Source organism: Ammospiza caudacuta, chromosome 1 (assembly GCF_027887145.1).
Source record: "Ammospiza caudacuta isolate bAmmCau1 chromosome 1, bAmmCau1.pri, whole genome shotgun sequence".
NCBI classification, from domain to species: domain Eukaryota; kingdom Metazoa; phylum Chordata; class Aves; order Passeriformes; family Passerellidae; genus Ammospiza; species Ammospiza caudacuta.
The window spans coordinates 49,153,475-49,170,444 of record NC_080593.1 but is presented as its reverse complement, the minus strand read 5'-3'; the positions used below and the strand labels follow the sequence as shown (position 1 = coordinate 49,170,444).

Below are 16,970 nucleotides of genomic sequence, written 5' to 3'. Positions count from 1 at the left end.
CTAATGAAAGTATATTTTGCATTATTTACAGTTGCACAGTTGCAGATACCTTGAGAGGAGATAAAGGGGACCAGGACTGATCCTGTGGGTTTTGCAGAAGAAGTCTGCATAAAATGCTCTTGCTTGGCTGTTGCACTGGTGGAGTTAACCAGCGTCCTCTTCTCAGCAATAACACTGGACCAGCTGTGGTGGGAGTTTTCCAGCTAACGTGCTGTGCAGTGGAAGCTGGGGATAGAGGGGAGGTTTTGGTTCCTGAAGCTGAATTGAACCATGTTCTGGCTGGCCATTATGACATCTGTTGACCAGGGGCCTGGTTCCAAGCTTTCTCAAGCCTGCAGAACGAGTGCCCCTAGCATGAGTGAGGCAGGGACTGGGGCAGTGATGCCTGCCCCTTTCCCAAGCACTGCTGTCAGCCTGTTGTCCAGCTTGGTAGAGACTTGGGAATCAATGCAGAAAATAACTGATAAAGTCACCTTCATCCTCCCTCTCCTTTTCTCTTTCTTCAGCTCTCTTTGAGCCAAGATTTCTTGGCACAGATGTTCAGGAAAGCTTGCTGCTGAGTGTCATTTCTATCAAATTCTTTTGTGAATTATGCAAGGAATTTGTGACTCCAGGTGTTAATCTTCTTGTTTTCAAAAGTGACACTAAACCCTTGTTAGAAAAGTCAAAGGTGAAAGTTTACTTCCACAATGCATTCCCTGTTTTCTTTTTTTTCCTTTTGGTTTTTTTTTTGATGTTTATATTATTCTGCAAGAGTTGAGAATGCATTTGCCTGTAATGTGGGGATAGGCAGGCATTGTGAATTTAGGTGCCCGATTAATCAAAAGAGTTTGTAAAACTGTATGAACGAGTTATTTTGCACACTCCTTGGACAATTGAAACAAAAACTCAAATTCCTCTGAAATGAGACTCATACCCCACACATCCTCTACACCCAAGGCAAACTAAAATATAAAACGAAACTGCCTGTAGATACTAAATCAAACAAAAAAAAAAAAAAGAGTTTTGGAAATTGGTGGTGTTCTATTTGGGGTATCAAAGGGGAATGTTTTTGCCTTTTCCAGAGTTTTTTTCTTTTAAAAATATATTCCTTTCTTTGTAAGATGCACAGTTTGGCTGCAGGGGAAGCTAACCAGGCACTGGGATGACCACCTATAGATTCCACTCTTCCCCTCCTTCAGAGAAAAAGCTTTAGCTGGAAGATACAGCCCAGTTGTGGTGCAGTAATTGAATGTATTGCTTTTGTACCTATGTCAGAATCGCAGCAAGTGTTTATATATTTCTGCAATGATATGGAATGGAGGGGATGCCCAGAATACACTGATACAAAGTACTTACTTTACAGGTATTTTACTTCATACTTCAAGGGCTAAAGGGAAGGGAAGGTCTCAATGTCAGCAATTGCTTTAGCAAAGGCTTAACCCAGTTTCATTAAGGCATGTTTAGTCAAGAAAAACAAGAAAAACAGGAAATGTAACTAGTGTCTGCAGTAAACTAGAAGAGTTGGTAATGGCAAAGCAAACATGAGTAGGAGCTCCCTGTGTCTGTGCCACAGAAGTGAAGTAAGGTAGACTCATCCCTGAGTGCCATTTGGTTTATTATTTGCCAGTATCTCTTGGTACGCTGCCACTGCTTGGTCTGGTGGCTCTTTCATACAGGCACGTACAGGTGCAAGGGCCATGCATTAATGCAGGCTCAGTCCCACCTTGCCCTAATTTTTCTCTTGTGGGTTAAGCAATGGTTATGCAGAAGGATTTGAGAAATTAATTTGTTTAATATATTATAGAACTGAATTTTATTGGAACAGGACCTCTCCTTAATATGATTGCTACCTGCCTGGTCAAGTTTCTCAGAAACCTATTAAAGCAATGATGAGGATGTAGTGTGAATAAATGTGCCTGTGTCTTTCCCACTGGAGATCCTCTCCTTCAAAAGGTTGAGTTCCCTGGTCCAGAAGTGTATTCAAGCCTGAAAATCATTGCTCTGAAATCAAGAAATTACCTTATATGCTTAAAAGTTAAGCAAATTCTCAAGGGCTCTGCTGCATAGGGGCCAGAGTAATCACTGTGTTGCAGGCAAGTGCTTCTAATATGGTACAGAACTGGTTAAGGTTGATTGCTAACCCCAGTAATCTTTGGATTGCATTCTGCATGGATGAACTTGGAAAAGATGAGATTTTTGCAGTTGGACCCATATGGACAGACATATGCTCCATCCAAGTCCTGTTGGCTTCAGTAACGTCCCTGTGCCTGTTTGCATCGAGCTGGGGGCTGTAGTCTGCAGCTTGCTGTGTCCTTATGTTATAGGTAAACAAACAAAACTCACAGCTTTCTGTGATTTGGTACCTCTTGGTGCATGCAGAAGCCGTGGGGAGGAAGAGTGCCATCAGGCAGTGGCTGTGTCTTTGTTGCTGGCAGTATTTACAGTTGATGTTGTGTTTATGAGAGCTCTTCCTGAGGCTGAGACACAGAGCAGAACCCAGCTTGTGAAGGTGAAAAAGCAGGGTTTGTTAGTGATATGCTGCTAGCAGTTGTTTACCCCAGTCTGCCCACAGTAAAATGGAACACGGTGCAGTGAATGGTATCACCAGAGCAGTGCAGTCTTCTTTAATGGAGAGGATGTGGGCAGGGCAGGAACCTGTACCTGGAGTGGTGTGGAAAATAACAGCCTGGCAGGGGCAGCCAGAGCCCAGGGACCTTCCATGTCCACAGCCCTGCTGGTGAGAAGCAGCCTGCCCGAGCAGTCCCTGCTCAGAATAGGGGTCTAAGCACTCCACACGTATTTTGGTGTACTTCCAGAAGAGTGGTTGTGTGGTTCTTGTCCCTTTCTCTGGGCAAATTATTTTGCTTGGCTGCTTATTTTTCTACCTGCAGTTGTCTTTTCGGGAATGCATCATCTTCACTGTAGTGACTGCAGCTATTCCTTGAAGTTTGCACAGTGTCTGGCACGGAGGTTCACTCTGGGCTTGTGCTTGTAGATATTTCATCAGTTTCAAGAGCTGATGCCAAGATAACAAGCAAAGTTATAGATAGATCAATACACAGGGCTTAACATTTTTTTTTACTCCAACCTGCCATTATTTATTAGGGGTCAGTCCAGACAATCAAGCCAGAAGAAATTAATCTGCTGAAATTCAGTGAGTCTGAATCTGTGGTTTGCAGCTGGCATGAAAAATCTGATCCTGCTAGTCTTGTATTTGTGCTTTTTTTGAATCATACTGAATTTTGTTTTGATGATTAGCTGTCCCCACACAGTTCCTTAGGGATTTACTAACAAAATAAATAGATATTTCATGTAACAGTTATTCTTTGGCCATGAACTGTTTTATGTAGCACAATGCAGACATAGACACAGGTAATGGGCAGTATTGTTCTTCATCTAATGAGCATGTCATCTGCCAAAGGATTCTGTAAAGACTAATGGGTTCTCACAATGATGTTTTAGTTGTTCATTAGCTATTCAGAAATCTCCTAAAGAGGAATTGCAGCAGACCTCATCAATGTAACTGTGTCTACAGTAAGGGCTACTACCAGATTTGCATCTGTTTTGGTCTTTAAGCTGTAAATCTCCCTTAAGAGCATCCTATATTTTCTCCAAAATTATCTATTTGCCGGTCCATGGGTCTCAGTTGACTCTCCTTAAGGTTGTTTGGATTGGTGGGCAGGGGCTGAGAGCAGGATTATTCCTGGATAATCCTTAGCATTATTTTGGACCTCCCTGTTGTGAGCACTGTGCACCAGCTTGCAATACATGCCTCCAGAGGCTTAGCCCTGTTGGGATGAGAAGATTTCACCCTTCTCAGAATAACATAGTGTCCTCCCAGGTCCTGTAGTAGCCTCCCTGCAGGAACGTCAGCTGGCTTTGGGCATCTTTGGGCATTTTTGGCAAACCCTTGCTTGTGGTACTGGCCAAGGGGAAATGCTATCCAAAGCTTGTGAGCCTGTGAGCCTGTCATTTGCTAGCTGGTGACTTCTTTTTCCTTTTTTTTTTTTCCCCTTCTTTCTTGGTCTCCAGTAAAATGCAGAAGGCTCAGATTACAAAAACAGCTGCACATGCTTTGGGTTAATGCATTTAAGTCAGGCTCCAGGGCCTGGGCAAGTGCCAAGATCCTGGATCAGCTGCTTTACCGGAATTAGGCTGCTGTAATGGAGCCCTGCATTATTGTGTTGCAATTATTTTGGATTGCAGCTGGCTGTTCCCTGTATTTTTTTCACTGAAGTGAGATAAAAGGATTTGTCTTAAAAATAGAATTTTCAGAAGCTTTGAGTAATATACCATGTCTGTAGGATGTGCCCCTCTGTTTAAATTTATCTTGAAGGAGAAGAGCAAGAAATATTTGTCATAGTTTTTGAAGAGCAGGAAGAGTGCTAAAAGGTCTCAAAACATAAAATAAATGTGTATTGGAAAGGAAATAAAATAAGTGAATAAAGTGTCATATAATTACATGGGTTTAGGTTTTCAGAAAGAACAGGTTTATTTCAGCATCAAGCCACTTACTAGTAGCAAGTTCTTCTTAAAGCTGTCCCTATAATTTGAAAATCCTTTGTATAGAGAAATATAGGAATAGATACAGATTTTAAACTGACAAAAAACATTTCTCCAGCCTCAAGTCTCCTGTATTTGTATCCATTCAAGCTCTTTTTGATGCCTGTTTATATACATGTCTTGTCAAATAACAGCTCTCTCAGGTTCTCCAGTTTATAGCAAAAAGTAAACTGAATGCAGTAAGTTATCTTTGAACTGTTCAACTGTGCCCTTCTTCATGTTCTCGTTAATAATGCCAGGTCTCCCAGGAGCACTCTCACACAATTTTATCACATAAGCTTTTTCTTTGACCTTACCTGCTGTTCCCCTGGAATATAAGGGGGACTAAGAAACTCAAAATGCCAGCCTGCCTTAATTAAAATTTTAGTCTCAGAAGATGTTACAGTATGTGATTTCATTAGGTATATAATGAAAGTATTTAATCATACCTCTTACTTGTCTGGGCCTTTTTACTCAGCAGTGAAGTCACAGAGTTTTAAACCAACTCTGTTCAGGTGTGGAAAGGTAACTGAGGGGTGGTTATGCATCTCTAAGTAATTCATAAATTCAATTTACACACAATTTTGCGTGTTTGCCCTGAAGGTAGTTGCTTGGATTATGGAGTAGAAGGCACTAAATAAAAGTTCAGCACTCTTTGCAACCAATTTTTTTCACCCTTGGGACAGCGAGCATGCATATAAATGTTTTTTAAAAGATAATGCTATTCCTCATTTTGAGGTTGGAACTTAGCATCATAGAAAAAAGGTAAAAGAATGGGTAAAAGGTAATGGATATTTCTTTGCCATATAAAAAGTGCTAAATCTTACATTGTGATATGTGTTGTTATTTCCATCATTTCTCATTGCCATAGTCTAAATCACCACAACAGGAGGCTTTCTACCTCCCAGGTGAACTCATTTGTTTTATTCAGTGACTAGTCTCAAGAAAAAGACTGTGCAAAAAGCAGTCTATCTTGGCTTTTGTAAAAATGTACCTTTTTTAGTTTATATAGGAAAAGCAGAGTTAAAAAGTATGTTTTTGAGGCTCTGAGCCTGCCCATCTTTTGGACCAGGAGGGTTTGGTTGGCTAGGGAAGTTGTGTTATTTCCCTAACATTTTTTTTTCCATTTTGTTAGCAGTGGAGAAATGCCCCCAGTTGGCAGCATTGTCTTGAGTAGCACATGAAACTATGAATGCATCAGATGCTCTGTGCTTTGGGCTTCTTCTAGCCCCTGGGGCTGCAAAACAAGTAAAACCAAGATTTCATAGAGCTTTTTGAGGAAGAATAAAGCAAGAGGACAAGGAGGGGCAGTTCATTTGGGTAGTTCCTAGAAGAACTTGCCACGTGGGTGATTTCAGAGCTGTTACCCACCAAAAAATAGAAAAAAAAAAACCAAAAAACCCCAAAAACCCAACAAACCAACAACCTAGTGTACCACAGTATTTTCATCAGCAGTTTTTACTAAATCCAACAAATAGGTTGCTCTGGAATAATTCAAAATTGCAGGAAATTTATTTCTGCAGTTTTATTTCTTCTTCTGAAGCTGGATCACTACATTCTTGCCCTATTGCCTTTGGGGGATTTTTAGCTTTGTAAACTAGAGAGAGAAAGAAGTGGGGGGAGACAGTCCAACTTCTTTTATCCAGGATTTTTGTTCTTGTGATAATAAATCTTACTGGCTCATATCTTTGATGTATATACATCTTGTTGAGTTTCTTAATGCAGCTGAATATGGCTCTTTGTGTGTGAGCCTGACAACAAATGTGGCTCTTGGTCTGTTACCAGGTTTGGGAAGCATGAATGTGTTTTTGCAAAGCTATGGCCAATTTAGGGACTCAGAGCTGCTGTTCTGGCAGCAATTATGTTTCAAGACTCAAAGTTCAACATCCTGCAGTTTTATAACCTCGGGTCTGCAGAGAATTATTTGAGTCGCTGTCATTGTAATCACTTTAGGAATACATTTGCTGCATTATGTGTTTCCAGTGAGTGTAGCTGGAGAGCCATTAGCTAAAAATTGTTTTGATCTCACAAACTTGAAAGAATCCATACCATTAGTTTAAAATTTTGAAAACAAATCTAACATAATAACCCATGGTTTCCCCTGCAAGCTGTACTGTTGGAGTGGGATGTGCTTTTACCTGAAATGAAAGAAGCCAAACTTGTGTTAAAAGGCTTCTCTTGTTTTTGGAGGGTCTGAACTTGCCACGTGCCATGGGCAAGATGAGTCTGTCTGCTGCTGTTTTTGACATGTGCTGTTTTATGTGCTGCCTCGTACCTGTGTACCTTTTCTGTTGCTTCTTAAGACTTCCTTACTTCAGGCATAGGTATTCTTTGTATATGTGTGAAAACTAAGTAAACTAATTGCATGGTCTTGTGTTTTGAGGGGAAAGGGATGGAATTTTAGCATTCAGCTATGAGGTACTTGTCCTCTAGCTCACATGGTGTCCAGTTCACACTCAGAAATTATCTGTGATGTCTTCAAGTAGAATATAAAGCTAAAATATCTTACTAGGTCAAGACATTTTTTTGTGTATTCCAGAGAAAAAGCATAGTAGGAATGGATAGACCAACTGCAGCCTATTTGCTTTGCAGTGTGCTTTGGATTCTAGATCCAGGCTTAAACTACAAAATTGTTTACAAAGTGGTTTGAATTTCAGCTGCACAAGATGCAGTTTAAATCTTCAGACTCACACAGAAAGTAACACCAGGAGGTAGACCTTAATTAATGTGTCTTCTTTGTGAGTCTTCCAAACTGCAGACACTTTAGAGTGAGGCTAAAATCAAAATTAGCTTAAATTTAAAGATTAATTTTGCATTCCATGGCAGTTCAGTCCATCATTTGCAGTGAAACTTAACAGATAATGGTCAACTGCATAATGGAAAAAAAAACCCAAACCCTTTCCTCAGGTGATTGGGCGCCCAATTCTAACACATCACACCTGGACATGAGAAGGCAGCAAGAACACAGTGCCTTGGAGCAGCACTGCTCTAGAGGAAGCAGTGCGTAGGGATGGTGTTACAATGTCCTCGTAGGAGGTGGAACACCTGGATGCAGTACAGTACTTGAGTATCTCACACAAAGTCTGGAGGGACTGATGGACCTCTGAAACAAGAAGGGCTTTGTTCTGGCCACCAAAAACACTTGCCTGGAATTCCTGCTCTCACTTGTGCTCATTATATGGCTCCCACAACATGGCCAACTGTCCTATGCAAGATTCCCCAACTAGGCTGGCTTTCCTCCTGTTTTACAGACAACCTTTAGGGTCTATTTAAGAATCCAAAGGTTCTTTGGGATGTCTAGGGGTGTGGTTTGGTGGTGGATGTGGCAGTGTTAGAGCAATGGGTGGACTTGATGATTTTAGAGGTCTTTTCTACCCTAAGCAATTCTGTGATTCAATTCTCTGATTCCATTCTGTGATTCTAAGAGAGTGTTCAGTCTTGCTGAACACCTTACTTCAGTTTTTTCCTCCTTCCAGTTCTGCAAATACTTTGGAATGGACCAGCTCAGAGCTTTTGGTAAAAAAGAAAGTTGTCAAAAACTTTACCAAATGTACTGATGTATCTATGAGTGAATTGTAGTTCTACAATGACATTTTTTCTTCTCTGATTATAACTTAATCATGGGCATTGTAAATTTATATTATTAGAAAGTAAAAGCTACATCCATCCACTTTCAATACTTTGCCCATAGCTTATTTCAAAAAGTAAAGGAGAATGTAGCTTAGTAAAATTGTGGGAATAGATACCAACCATATTCTTTATGTTCTTCTTACAGTTTACAAAGTCTACTGAGCTCTAATTCAGCCCAGGCAAAGTAAAATAAATAGGCCAGAAATATCCCTTAGAATATACAGAGGTTAACTCTGCCTGTGGAAGAATGAACTGTGTGGCCTTGCCAGCCTGTGATTAAAGGGAGGAGAGGCTGGGGAGGAGATAATTTCTCCTATGCAAAAGATCAGTCCTTCTGCTTAGGAGGCAGGAATAATGTTAAGAGCTAACTGGCTAACCTTTTCCTAAGTATTTCAAATATGGAATGTGTAATTTAATGGTCTGACTAATACTGGACAATGAGCACATTCTGATCATTTTTATTACCAGAACTACTTATTAAACTGATGAATATCTTCCAGCAAAATGTCCATCCTCATTTTAGAGGTTTTAAGTGATACAAAAGTTCTTCCACTTTCAGCAAGTTGCCTCCTTGTTAATTATAGGGTCTGATGCAACTTTGAGGTTTTTTTCTAATCCATAAAGTTCTAGGTTTATCTTCAAGACAAGTCATTTTATTAGACCATTTCCTGGTCTATTCAAGAACTATTGTTATGGTTTAACCTCAGCCAACAACTCAGCTCCATGCAGTTGTTTATTCCTACTCCCCAGCTGTACAGAGAAGAGAATCAGAAAATTAAAAATGAGCAAACCTCATGGCTTGAGATAAAGACAGTTTAATAGGGAAACCAAAAGCTGTGAGTGCAAGCAAAGCAAAACAAAGAAACCATTCACCACTTCCCGTGGGCAGACAGGTGTTCAGCCACCCTCAGGAACAGCACCCTTCACACCTAAGAATTATTCAGGAAGAAAAATGTACACTCTGAGCATTCCCCACTCCCTCCTTGCCTCAGCTTTGTATGCTGAGCATGTTGTCATATGGCATGGGATATTCCTTTGTTCACCTGTGTCTCCTCCCAAATTCTTTATTCACTCCCAGTCTCTTTGCTGATGGGATGGTGTGAGAAGCAGAGAGACTGAGTAAGCACCACTCAGCAGTAAATAAAACATCCCTGAATTATCAACCCCCTTTTCAGCACAAAGCCAAAACTTCATCCCATACTAGCTACTTGAAAGGAAATTAATTCTACCCTGGCCAAAACCAGCACAACTATCTATTTGCAGGTACTTCTTATTCAAAAGAAAAAGTTGAGCAGAGTGAGCTCATTAAGCCTTTCAGAAAGAGGTGTGCTTCCTGACCAGAAGAATTATGTTTTCAGCTTGGTTCTCAGCTCTTAACAGTTTTGAGGAGCCTTCTGCAAATGTAAGCACCTTCTGTGTGCAGAATTTGCTGTTAAAATATTTTCAGATGCTTCACAGGGTCCACACCAAGAGTTGGTGCTTGTTCTCCTTGGCTTTTTCATGTGAGCTCAAATTCCCAGTGCTCCTGGCAGTTGTTGCAGGGGCTGAACTGGTCTATACAGGGGGATTGAGGAGAAAGGAAAGGGAGGATGGCATAGGGCACCAGAAAGGCACTGCACTAGTTGCAGAGCAGACAGGAGCATGACCAGATTCTGTGCAGCATTCCACCCAGCCCACTTACCTCTGCTTGAGGCTTCTCTTTTAACTTTCTTTTGGACTTTGCTTGCCTAAGCCATTGCAGTGTGTTCCTGCAATGGTATCTGAATTTCAGGTGTTACTACACTGAGTAAAGCAGGAAGGGAGCAGGTGAGCTCTCAGATAATGTACATCAAAAGCACTATGAGTGTATGTGTTTGCATTGGATGGGCATGGATGCAAGGAGGCTGTTCAAATGGAAAGAGTACAATAAGATTTGCAGTTCAGGGACTCACACTCTTTACCCACACTGCTGATACACATGTTCCCAACGTTGGTAAGACATGCTTCAAATCTGAAACGAGCAATGAAACAGTCCCTCCCAACATGAATGTGCCATTTATGAAGGGTGTATGCTGAGGCCAGGAGAGCACCAAACATGCTTTAATTGCAGCTCTGGGTGACCCTACCAGAAAAGGTGTAAAACTGCTGCATTTTGTCTTTTGAGCTGCATAGCCTCATTAGGAAAGTGAAACATTTGTGGGTCTTTCATGCAGTCTTTCTCCCCTGGGATGTTTAAGTTAGATGACTTTTAGCATGGTGAGGCAGGCTGTAAAGGTTCAGAGAATTACCTCGATGATATGACGGCCTCTTCCATTTCAGCTGGAATCCAAGGCTCGTCTTTCCTCTGAGGCATTCGTTGAAATTCTGTGCACGATTTGTTCCCCTGGTTGTTTAACAATGTCTCTCATGTTTGCCCTGATTTAAAAAAATCCTCCTTTGTAGCAGAGATAACATAGAGCAGGATGATATAATTGCTGTAAAGAGGCCCTGGAGCTGGCAGTAATAGGATGGTTCATCTGATGTGTACTGCCATTAGAAAATAACCCACGTATGTATGTTCTCAGGGGACTGTAAAGAGGCTTTTAAGGATTACTCTTCATGGAGTATGAAAGCTAATGAGCAAAAGAGCAAGTGCAAAGAGAACTATTGCTGCATAAGCATGTTGCCACTTCCTGTTCTCACTTTTCTTATACCTGTGTAGCTCCAAAATATCCACCTCTGCCCAGTAATGCCTGGTTTCTCATGCACTGCAGTCAGTTTTCAAGACTTTTGAGAATACAGTATTATTTCCATGTCACTGAAAAGTAAATAGCACGTGAAAATCATGGTGTAGTTTAAGACTGTGCTGTGTGAGTACAAAGTAAGTAATTTTGTTGGAATGGCATTCCCTGATAGTCTGTCCCTGAGGAAAAAGAAAAAAAAAAGTATATAGTTTCACAAACAGTGCTAAAAGGTTCATGTTAGTCTCAATTCTCCCACCTCCATTATTTTTCCTGGCCAGAGTGCAAAAACATACAAAGATATCGACATCTAGTAAACAGTGGAGGACCTGTTTCAAATATTACATGGAGAATGTGGGCTGCACTGATAGGAAATTCAGAACAGCTGGTTTCTGATATTAACAACTTCTTCTCCTAATGGATTGCCACTTAGACTGCCAATTGTTCTACTTCCATTTGTGCTGAAACAGAAGCCATATAGCAGAACAGATATTATTTTTTTTTATTTTGTCACAGCATTTTTTTCTTGCTTATAAAGCTTGTTGTAGATAAAAAAATGATCCACTTTTTAATATTCTCTATCTCCTCTGTAATGTTGGAATATACTTTTGTACTTTTGTACCATGTCATGTTTTTAGGTTCAAAAGAATGGGCAAACCTGCATGTTGCCTCATGCATTTAACATGATAAAGGGCTTTCAGGTAAAATAAAGTGGCTTTATTGAGGTGCAGAACCTTATAGAAGATGCTGGGTTTTGACTAAATGCTATACTGGGTTCTACAGCACAGTCTGACATCCATAGCTTCATTTAATTCCAAACAGTACTGATCATTAGAAAAAAAAAAGTCCATGAATATTAAGTAAAGAAGAGATGACAATCAGCATCTTTGCAAAGATACACACAGGCCATTAACCTTCTAAAACATCCCCATTTCTACTCACAAGTCAGGGCATTAAATATGCAAGAGTACCTCCTTCTGGACAAAGAAGGGACTTACATTCTCGTTAATTCTAAGAGGATTCAGGATACAATCTATTTGTTCCTATCTAATCAAAATGGAAGTATGTTAGAGTGCATGTGAAGTATTTGTATTGGGGCTTTTCTGCATTGCAAAAGGCTTAGACGAGGAGTAGGAAAAAGGTCTTATTCTCACTTTCAGGGATGTACTCTGCAGGTTGGGCCAGGGGTGAGGAGGCACATGTCCTGTGGTCAGGAGAAATCACTAAAGTCTTTGAAGACTGTTGGAATAAGATTGTTGAAATATTAATGCATAGCCCAGTGGACCTCAGCTCTTCAGCCTGTCTCCTTTTCATATTTCTGCACCTTAAACCTGGAGTGTTTATGCCATGTACTAAGCAGTGCTTCCCAATACAGAGGAGATTTTTCAGGGTTAGGTGTTTATATGTGTGTGTGTGTGTCATTGGAACTAGATGGTCTTTAAGGTCCCTTCCAACCAAGCCCACTCTATGACTGTTTTTGTAATATCCCCAGGAGATCATGCCTATACATTCATCATACAGGTAGCTACTTCAGCTTTTCCATGATTTTTTGTTTCAGTTTGATAGTCATGTCTGCACTGGGTCATAAATCTATCATATTTGGAGAATATGGAACACAAAGCTGAGGTGAAGAGAGAGCTGTGTATTTAAACACACAGCAGGGCATTTGCAGTAGGCTCACAAAAGTAATGTTAATGCCATCATATCCACTAGAGATAACAGAAGAGCTGCTTTCTACTTGGCCCCAGTGGTGTCTGTCTGTCTGTCTCTGCAGCGCACCAGTCTGCCACCCTGTGCCTGGTGCACTACAATTCAGTTCTCTGAGCCCAAATCCAGTGTTGGATTACATTCCGCAAAAGTGTCACTTGATCCCTGGCTCACTATCCATCTATGGTTCTTTACACTGCTGGGATTTAACTTTAACAACTGGAGGTGAGAGGAGATGAATTTTGTGTTACTGTTTCTGCTGTCAGTTGACACCCCTCTACTTAACTTCTAGTCCTGCAAATACCAGAAGAGCAATGCTAAATTTTTTATTTCTATCCTCTATCCCCTCCCCCCCATAATTGGTGGGCTGGAGCAGAAGAGAACTTGCAGTTTTATTATTGCTGTATAAGCCTTCTGTAAACTCAGTTGCAGCAGTTCTGATGTTGGTAATTTTTATGACTAAAAATATGCTGACACAGTGTTTGGGCATAGGAAAAGAGCAAATCTGAATGTATAATAATCTGGTGAGTTTGGGAGATGTTTAATGCTATATCTCAGCCAAGTTAATCACTCATGGAATTTTTTTTTTTAATTTTGCTCAGTTGACTGGAGACATTAATCTCTGGAATAGCATCTTTAATGCCAAATACTTGACCAGAAATCTCAACGTTTTCCTGGCATAAGAACAGACTTAGAAGGAAAGCTATCAACCAACTGACAATAGACTAGCAGAAACAGACATTTGTTACATTATTTCTCTTACATAATGAAGAAATATCCAGATGATGGTTTTCAGATGTAGTATATTGAACTAGGTACTGTATTCATGAATATAAATTGAGTAGACGAGACACAATTTTTTTCATAGAAAGATGACACAGTGTTGTTCCTTCTGGTAGTTCTTTGTCTGAAATATGCATATTGTAAAAACATCACTACAGAGTTAATAGTGCGTTGCATAACTTCATGTTAAAAATATGAGTGCTAAAGAATGCAAAATGTGTTAAGGAGAAATTATTCATAGATTTATAATACCTATGTCTGGTCACATTTTTCAAGGGCAGTATCTTTCTGCATAGTCCATTCCTTTCCTGCTTTTTCTGTGAAGTTCTTAATTGCTAAATATCACCATCACCCAACCAGCCCAGTTCCATCTGTCTAGGCTCATTCCCAGGCAAATTTGCATTGCTGCTGAGCAATTTTTTATTTGTGCTTGCCTTCCCATCCGCACCGCTGCCTCATCAGCGACTTGGCTCTCTAGATCATCCCATCTTTGCCCATTTCTCTGTCAGTCCTAGAGGAGCCATCCCAGCAGAAAATCTGCAATATTGTGGTCACTTTGAACACAGAGTTAATCACAGGTTAAAACAGAAGCATCAGCTTCTCATCCTTGTGCAGTGTTCCTAACAAGCAATGGGGAGGATACTCCCTAATTTTTTTCCTTACTTTGACACACGTGAAAATAGTATGGTGGATTATTACCCTTAATATTTTCTAATTGGATAAAAAATCTTGCAAGTGAGAGCCAGTGTGTATAGAGGTGTTCTTCTTGATTAAATAAAGGCTTCTCTGTTTATATTGAGATAGGGAGCTGCATTACAAGGAAGGTAAGAGGATGAGGTAAGAAATGTGACCTGAAAGAAATTGTCAGGCTAGACCATGAAGGCCAAATGCTGGTGTCCTTGATGTTGTTGGGAGTTTTGCCTCTGAGGAAGTAGCCAAAAGACAGTAGCACCCTGTGCCTTTTGAGGGCTTTACAGCCCTGTGCTGCAGTCAGACAGTCCTCCAGGTGGTCTCTGCCACAGTGTCAAAAAGCATAAAGAAAGTGTGGTGCCCACTCAGGCCAGCTTGCTAGGGCTGCCAGCTCATGGCACTTGTTTATTGCACTTTAGTTTTCATTTCCAGCAACATTTCTACAGGAATGAGTAACTTTTTAACTAACTGGGTATAAATGATAGGATCATTTGCTGTACCTTAGAACTGTTGCAATTTTGCCCCTACAAGCAACAGGGTATTTGAAGATGCCTTTCCTCTTCCAGGTTACCAGCCTGTCCTGCCGAACCAGCAGCAGGGGTTCCAGGGTCTCATGGGAATGCAGCAGCCGCCCCAAAGCCAGAACCTGATGAATAATCAACAGGGGAATCAGGTGCAAGGCATGATGGTGCAGTATCCAGCCATGTCGTCTTATCAGGTATTTAGGAGCTGTAAGGAAAGATGTTTTTTTCTTGGAGAATGCTTAATTGAATTAAGTTTTTGCATCACACAGTGCCTTTATAACTTCATTTGGGTAGCGTGTGGCAGGAAGCCTTCTGATGAAAACGCTTCTAAGTCAGTTTCTTTGCTTCCTATTTACATGTTTTAGTACTCCTGATTTTCGTTCTGATTTCGGAATGCTTCAAATGAACTATTTATTACAGCCTGAAGTGAGGGTAATGTCACAAAGAACGAAGGAATTAGACTTCTTCCTGTGAAGAAAATTAATTTTAAAAAATATAAGAACATTGTTCATTTCTTCTCTTTTTTGCCAGTGCAGTACTGTTTCCTGTAATGAAGTTGAGGGCTTTGCCTGATCCAGTTAAAAATTACTCATCTGTGGAGACTCCTGCCAAGGATCTCACCATGTCTTCTATAACAAGCTGTAGCCAGATGGATTATTGTTTATTGGGTTCTGGGGAGAGGGAAGGCAGTGGCTTGATTTTTACCAAGTCCGTAAGTTACCCAGACTTATTTCCCAACCTTTGTACCTAGTTTCCGTGAGATATGCCAAGCGCATGTGAGAGGTGGCCTGTGCTTACACTTCCTACTGGTCCCTCTGGAAAGTTAAGAAACTAAATGACATCTCATTCATTTTAATAGATTGCACTGATTGAGCAGCCATTCCCCTTTTCCCTCAGCTTCTTTGAAAACGCTTCAGCGACACAGATGGAAATGGGGGAATTGCTTATGGGTAAAATTTTCCCCTTACATCTTCAGAATTACTATTTGGAAAACGTGTTTTAAAGGTTAATGATCAAGTTAAAGGTTTAGACCTTTTAGATGGCCTAGATATACCAGGGTCGAGTCTTCTGTTTGCACTGATCCCATATCACAGTAATTCATATTCTACTAGGTCAGGACAGAGACACTTTCTAGGCCTAAAAGCAGAGGGAATTCTCTTTAAAACCTTCTGTAACAAAAAAATCCTCAGAGATGAGAACAGTTCCGAGCAGCAGATAATAGCACATTTTGGCAGAACATACAGTATACTCAAGTTCAGCTAGAAGGAATGTAGGGATACTGGGAGCCTACTTTAACTTGCTTAGTAATTGCTGTCTTTTTTTCCCCCTACGTCTTTCCGTATTCCTACCCAGGTGCCAATGACCCAGGGTTCTCAAGGATTGCCGCAACAATCATATCAACAACCACTCATGCTACCTAATCAATCAGGTCAAGGAACACTTACAGCCACTGGAATGCCTGTCTACTGTAATGTCATACCTCCTGCCCCACAGAACAACCTCCGGTTGATTGCCCCACACTGCCCCTCCAATAACGTTCCAGTTATTTCTGCCAGCTGCAGGACAAACTGTGCAAGCATCAACAATGCAGGGTGGCAGGTCAAGTACTGACACTGTGGCTTAGATTTATGAGGATAGAGGTGCATTATTTGACAAATAAATCATGGCCTTCAAATGAAGAGGAACACAACAGAATAATCAGTTGAGGACACGAGTACTGACAATGCTCAAGTGATTTGCTGCTGGAAAAACCTGTAAAAAAAAAAAAGAAAAGTAAAATAAATTTTGAAAAAAAATGTTTGCTGGTTAATGGTGCATATTTTTGTCATGTCTGCTAGGTATGCCTTTATAGCTTAGCTAGTGACATGAATTCATTGAGGTAAGATTTTTTCCTACCACTGAACACCACTGTGTAGATTGTAATATCCCCGATTCGGATTAGTTTTGTACTTTGTGTTGAGTTTGTGAAGCTAAAAGTATTTAAAAATATAATAAAATCACATTGTACCAAAGCTGTAATGGAAATGAAAAAAAATTGAAAACAAAAAGAGAATTACTGAATGGAAGGAATAATTTATATACACTATAGAGTTTTTTTATGGATATATACTGTATTGTAGTGCTTAATCACAATAAAGCTATTTGACCTCATGAAGGAAGGTCATGTTTCTACCACCTGCTTGGTCTCCTCTGTTTCTGAGTGAATTTCCTTTAGTTTCTGCATTGTCTTTTATCAGGTGAAGCTAATGGGGGAATGGTGCTTAATGGGCTTAGAGGAGTTTGATGAGAAGGCAACACAGCTGTGTCTCAGCATGAGGTACCATAACAGCTAAGACCACTTTGGAATTGTAGTGTAGCCACCCAGGAAGTACATGAGAAGACATAGTTGTCCCATGATATTCCATCCATTGGA

At 40.5% G+C, this 16,970-nt stretch overlaps 1 protein-coding gene across 18 annotated transcripts in view; it reads left to right on the top strand.

Annotated features, from left to right (window-relative positions):
* The window catches only part of ARPP21 (cAMP regulated phosphoprotein 21), a 145,775-nt gene extending 129,051 nt beyond the window's left edge, over positions 1-16,724 (top strand). For 17 of the 18 annotated variants that reach the window (XM_058819961.1, XM_058820025.1, XM_058819994.1 and 14 more), the window contains 2 exons: positions 14,600-14,751; positions 15,911-16,724. In XM_058819961.1, the coding sequence (XP_058675944.1) occupies positions 14,600-14,751; positions 15,911-16,168 (410 nt within the window). In that variant the 3' untranslated portion in view covers positions 16,169-16,724. Of the gene's footprint in view, positions 1-14,599; positions 14,752-15,088 lie in introns of all 18 variants that reach the window. The other variant, XM_058820071.1, reaches the window with a different exon arrangement.
* Positions 16,725-16,970: the final 246 nt, after the last annotated feature.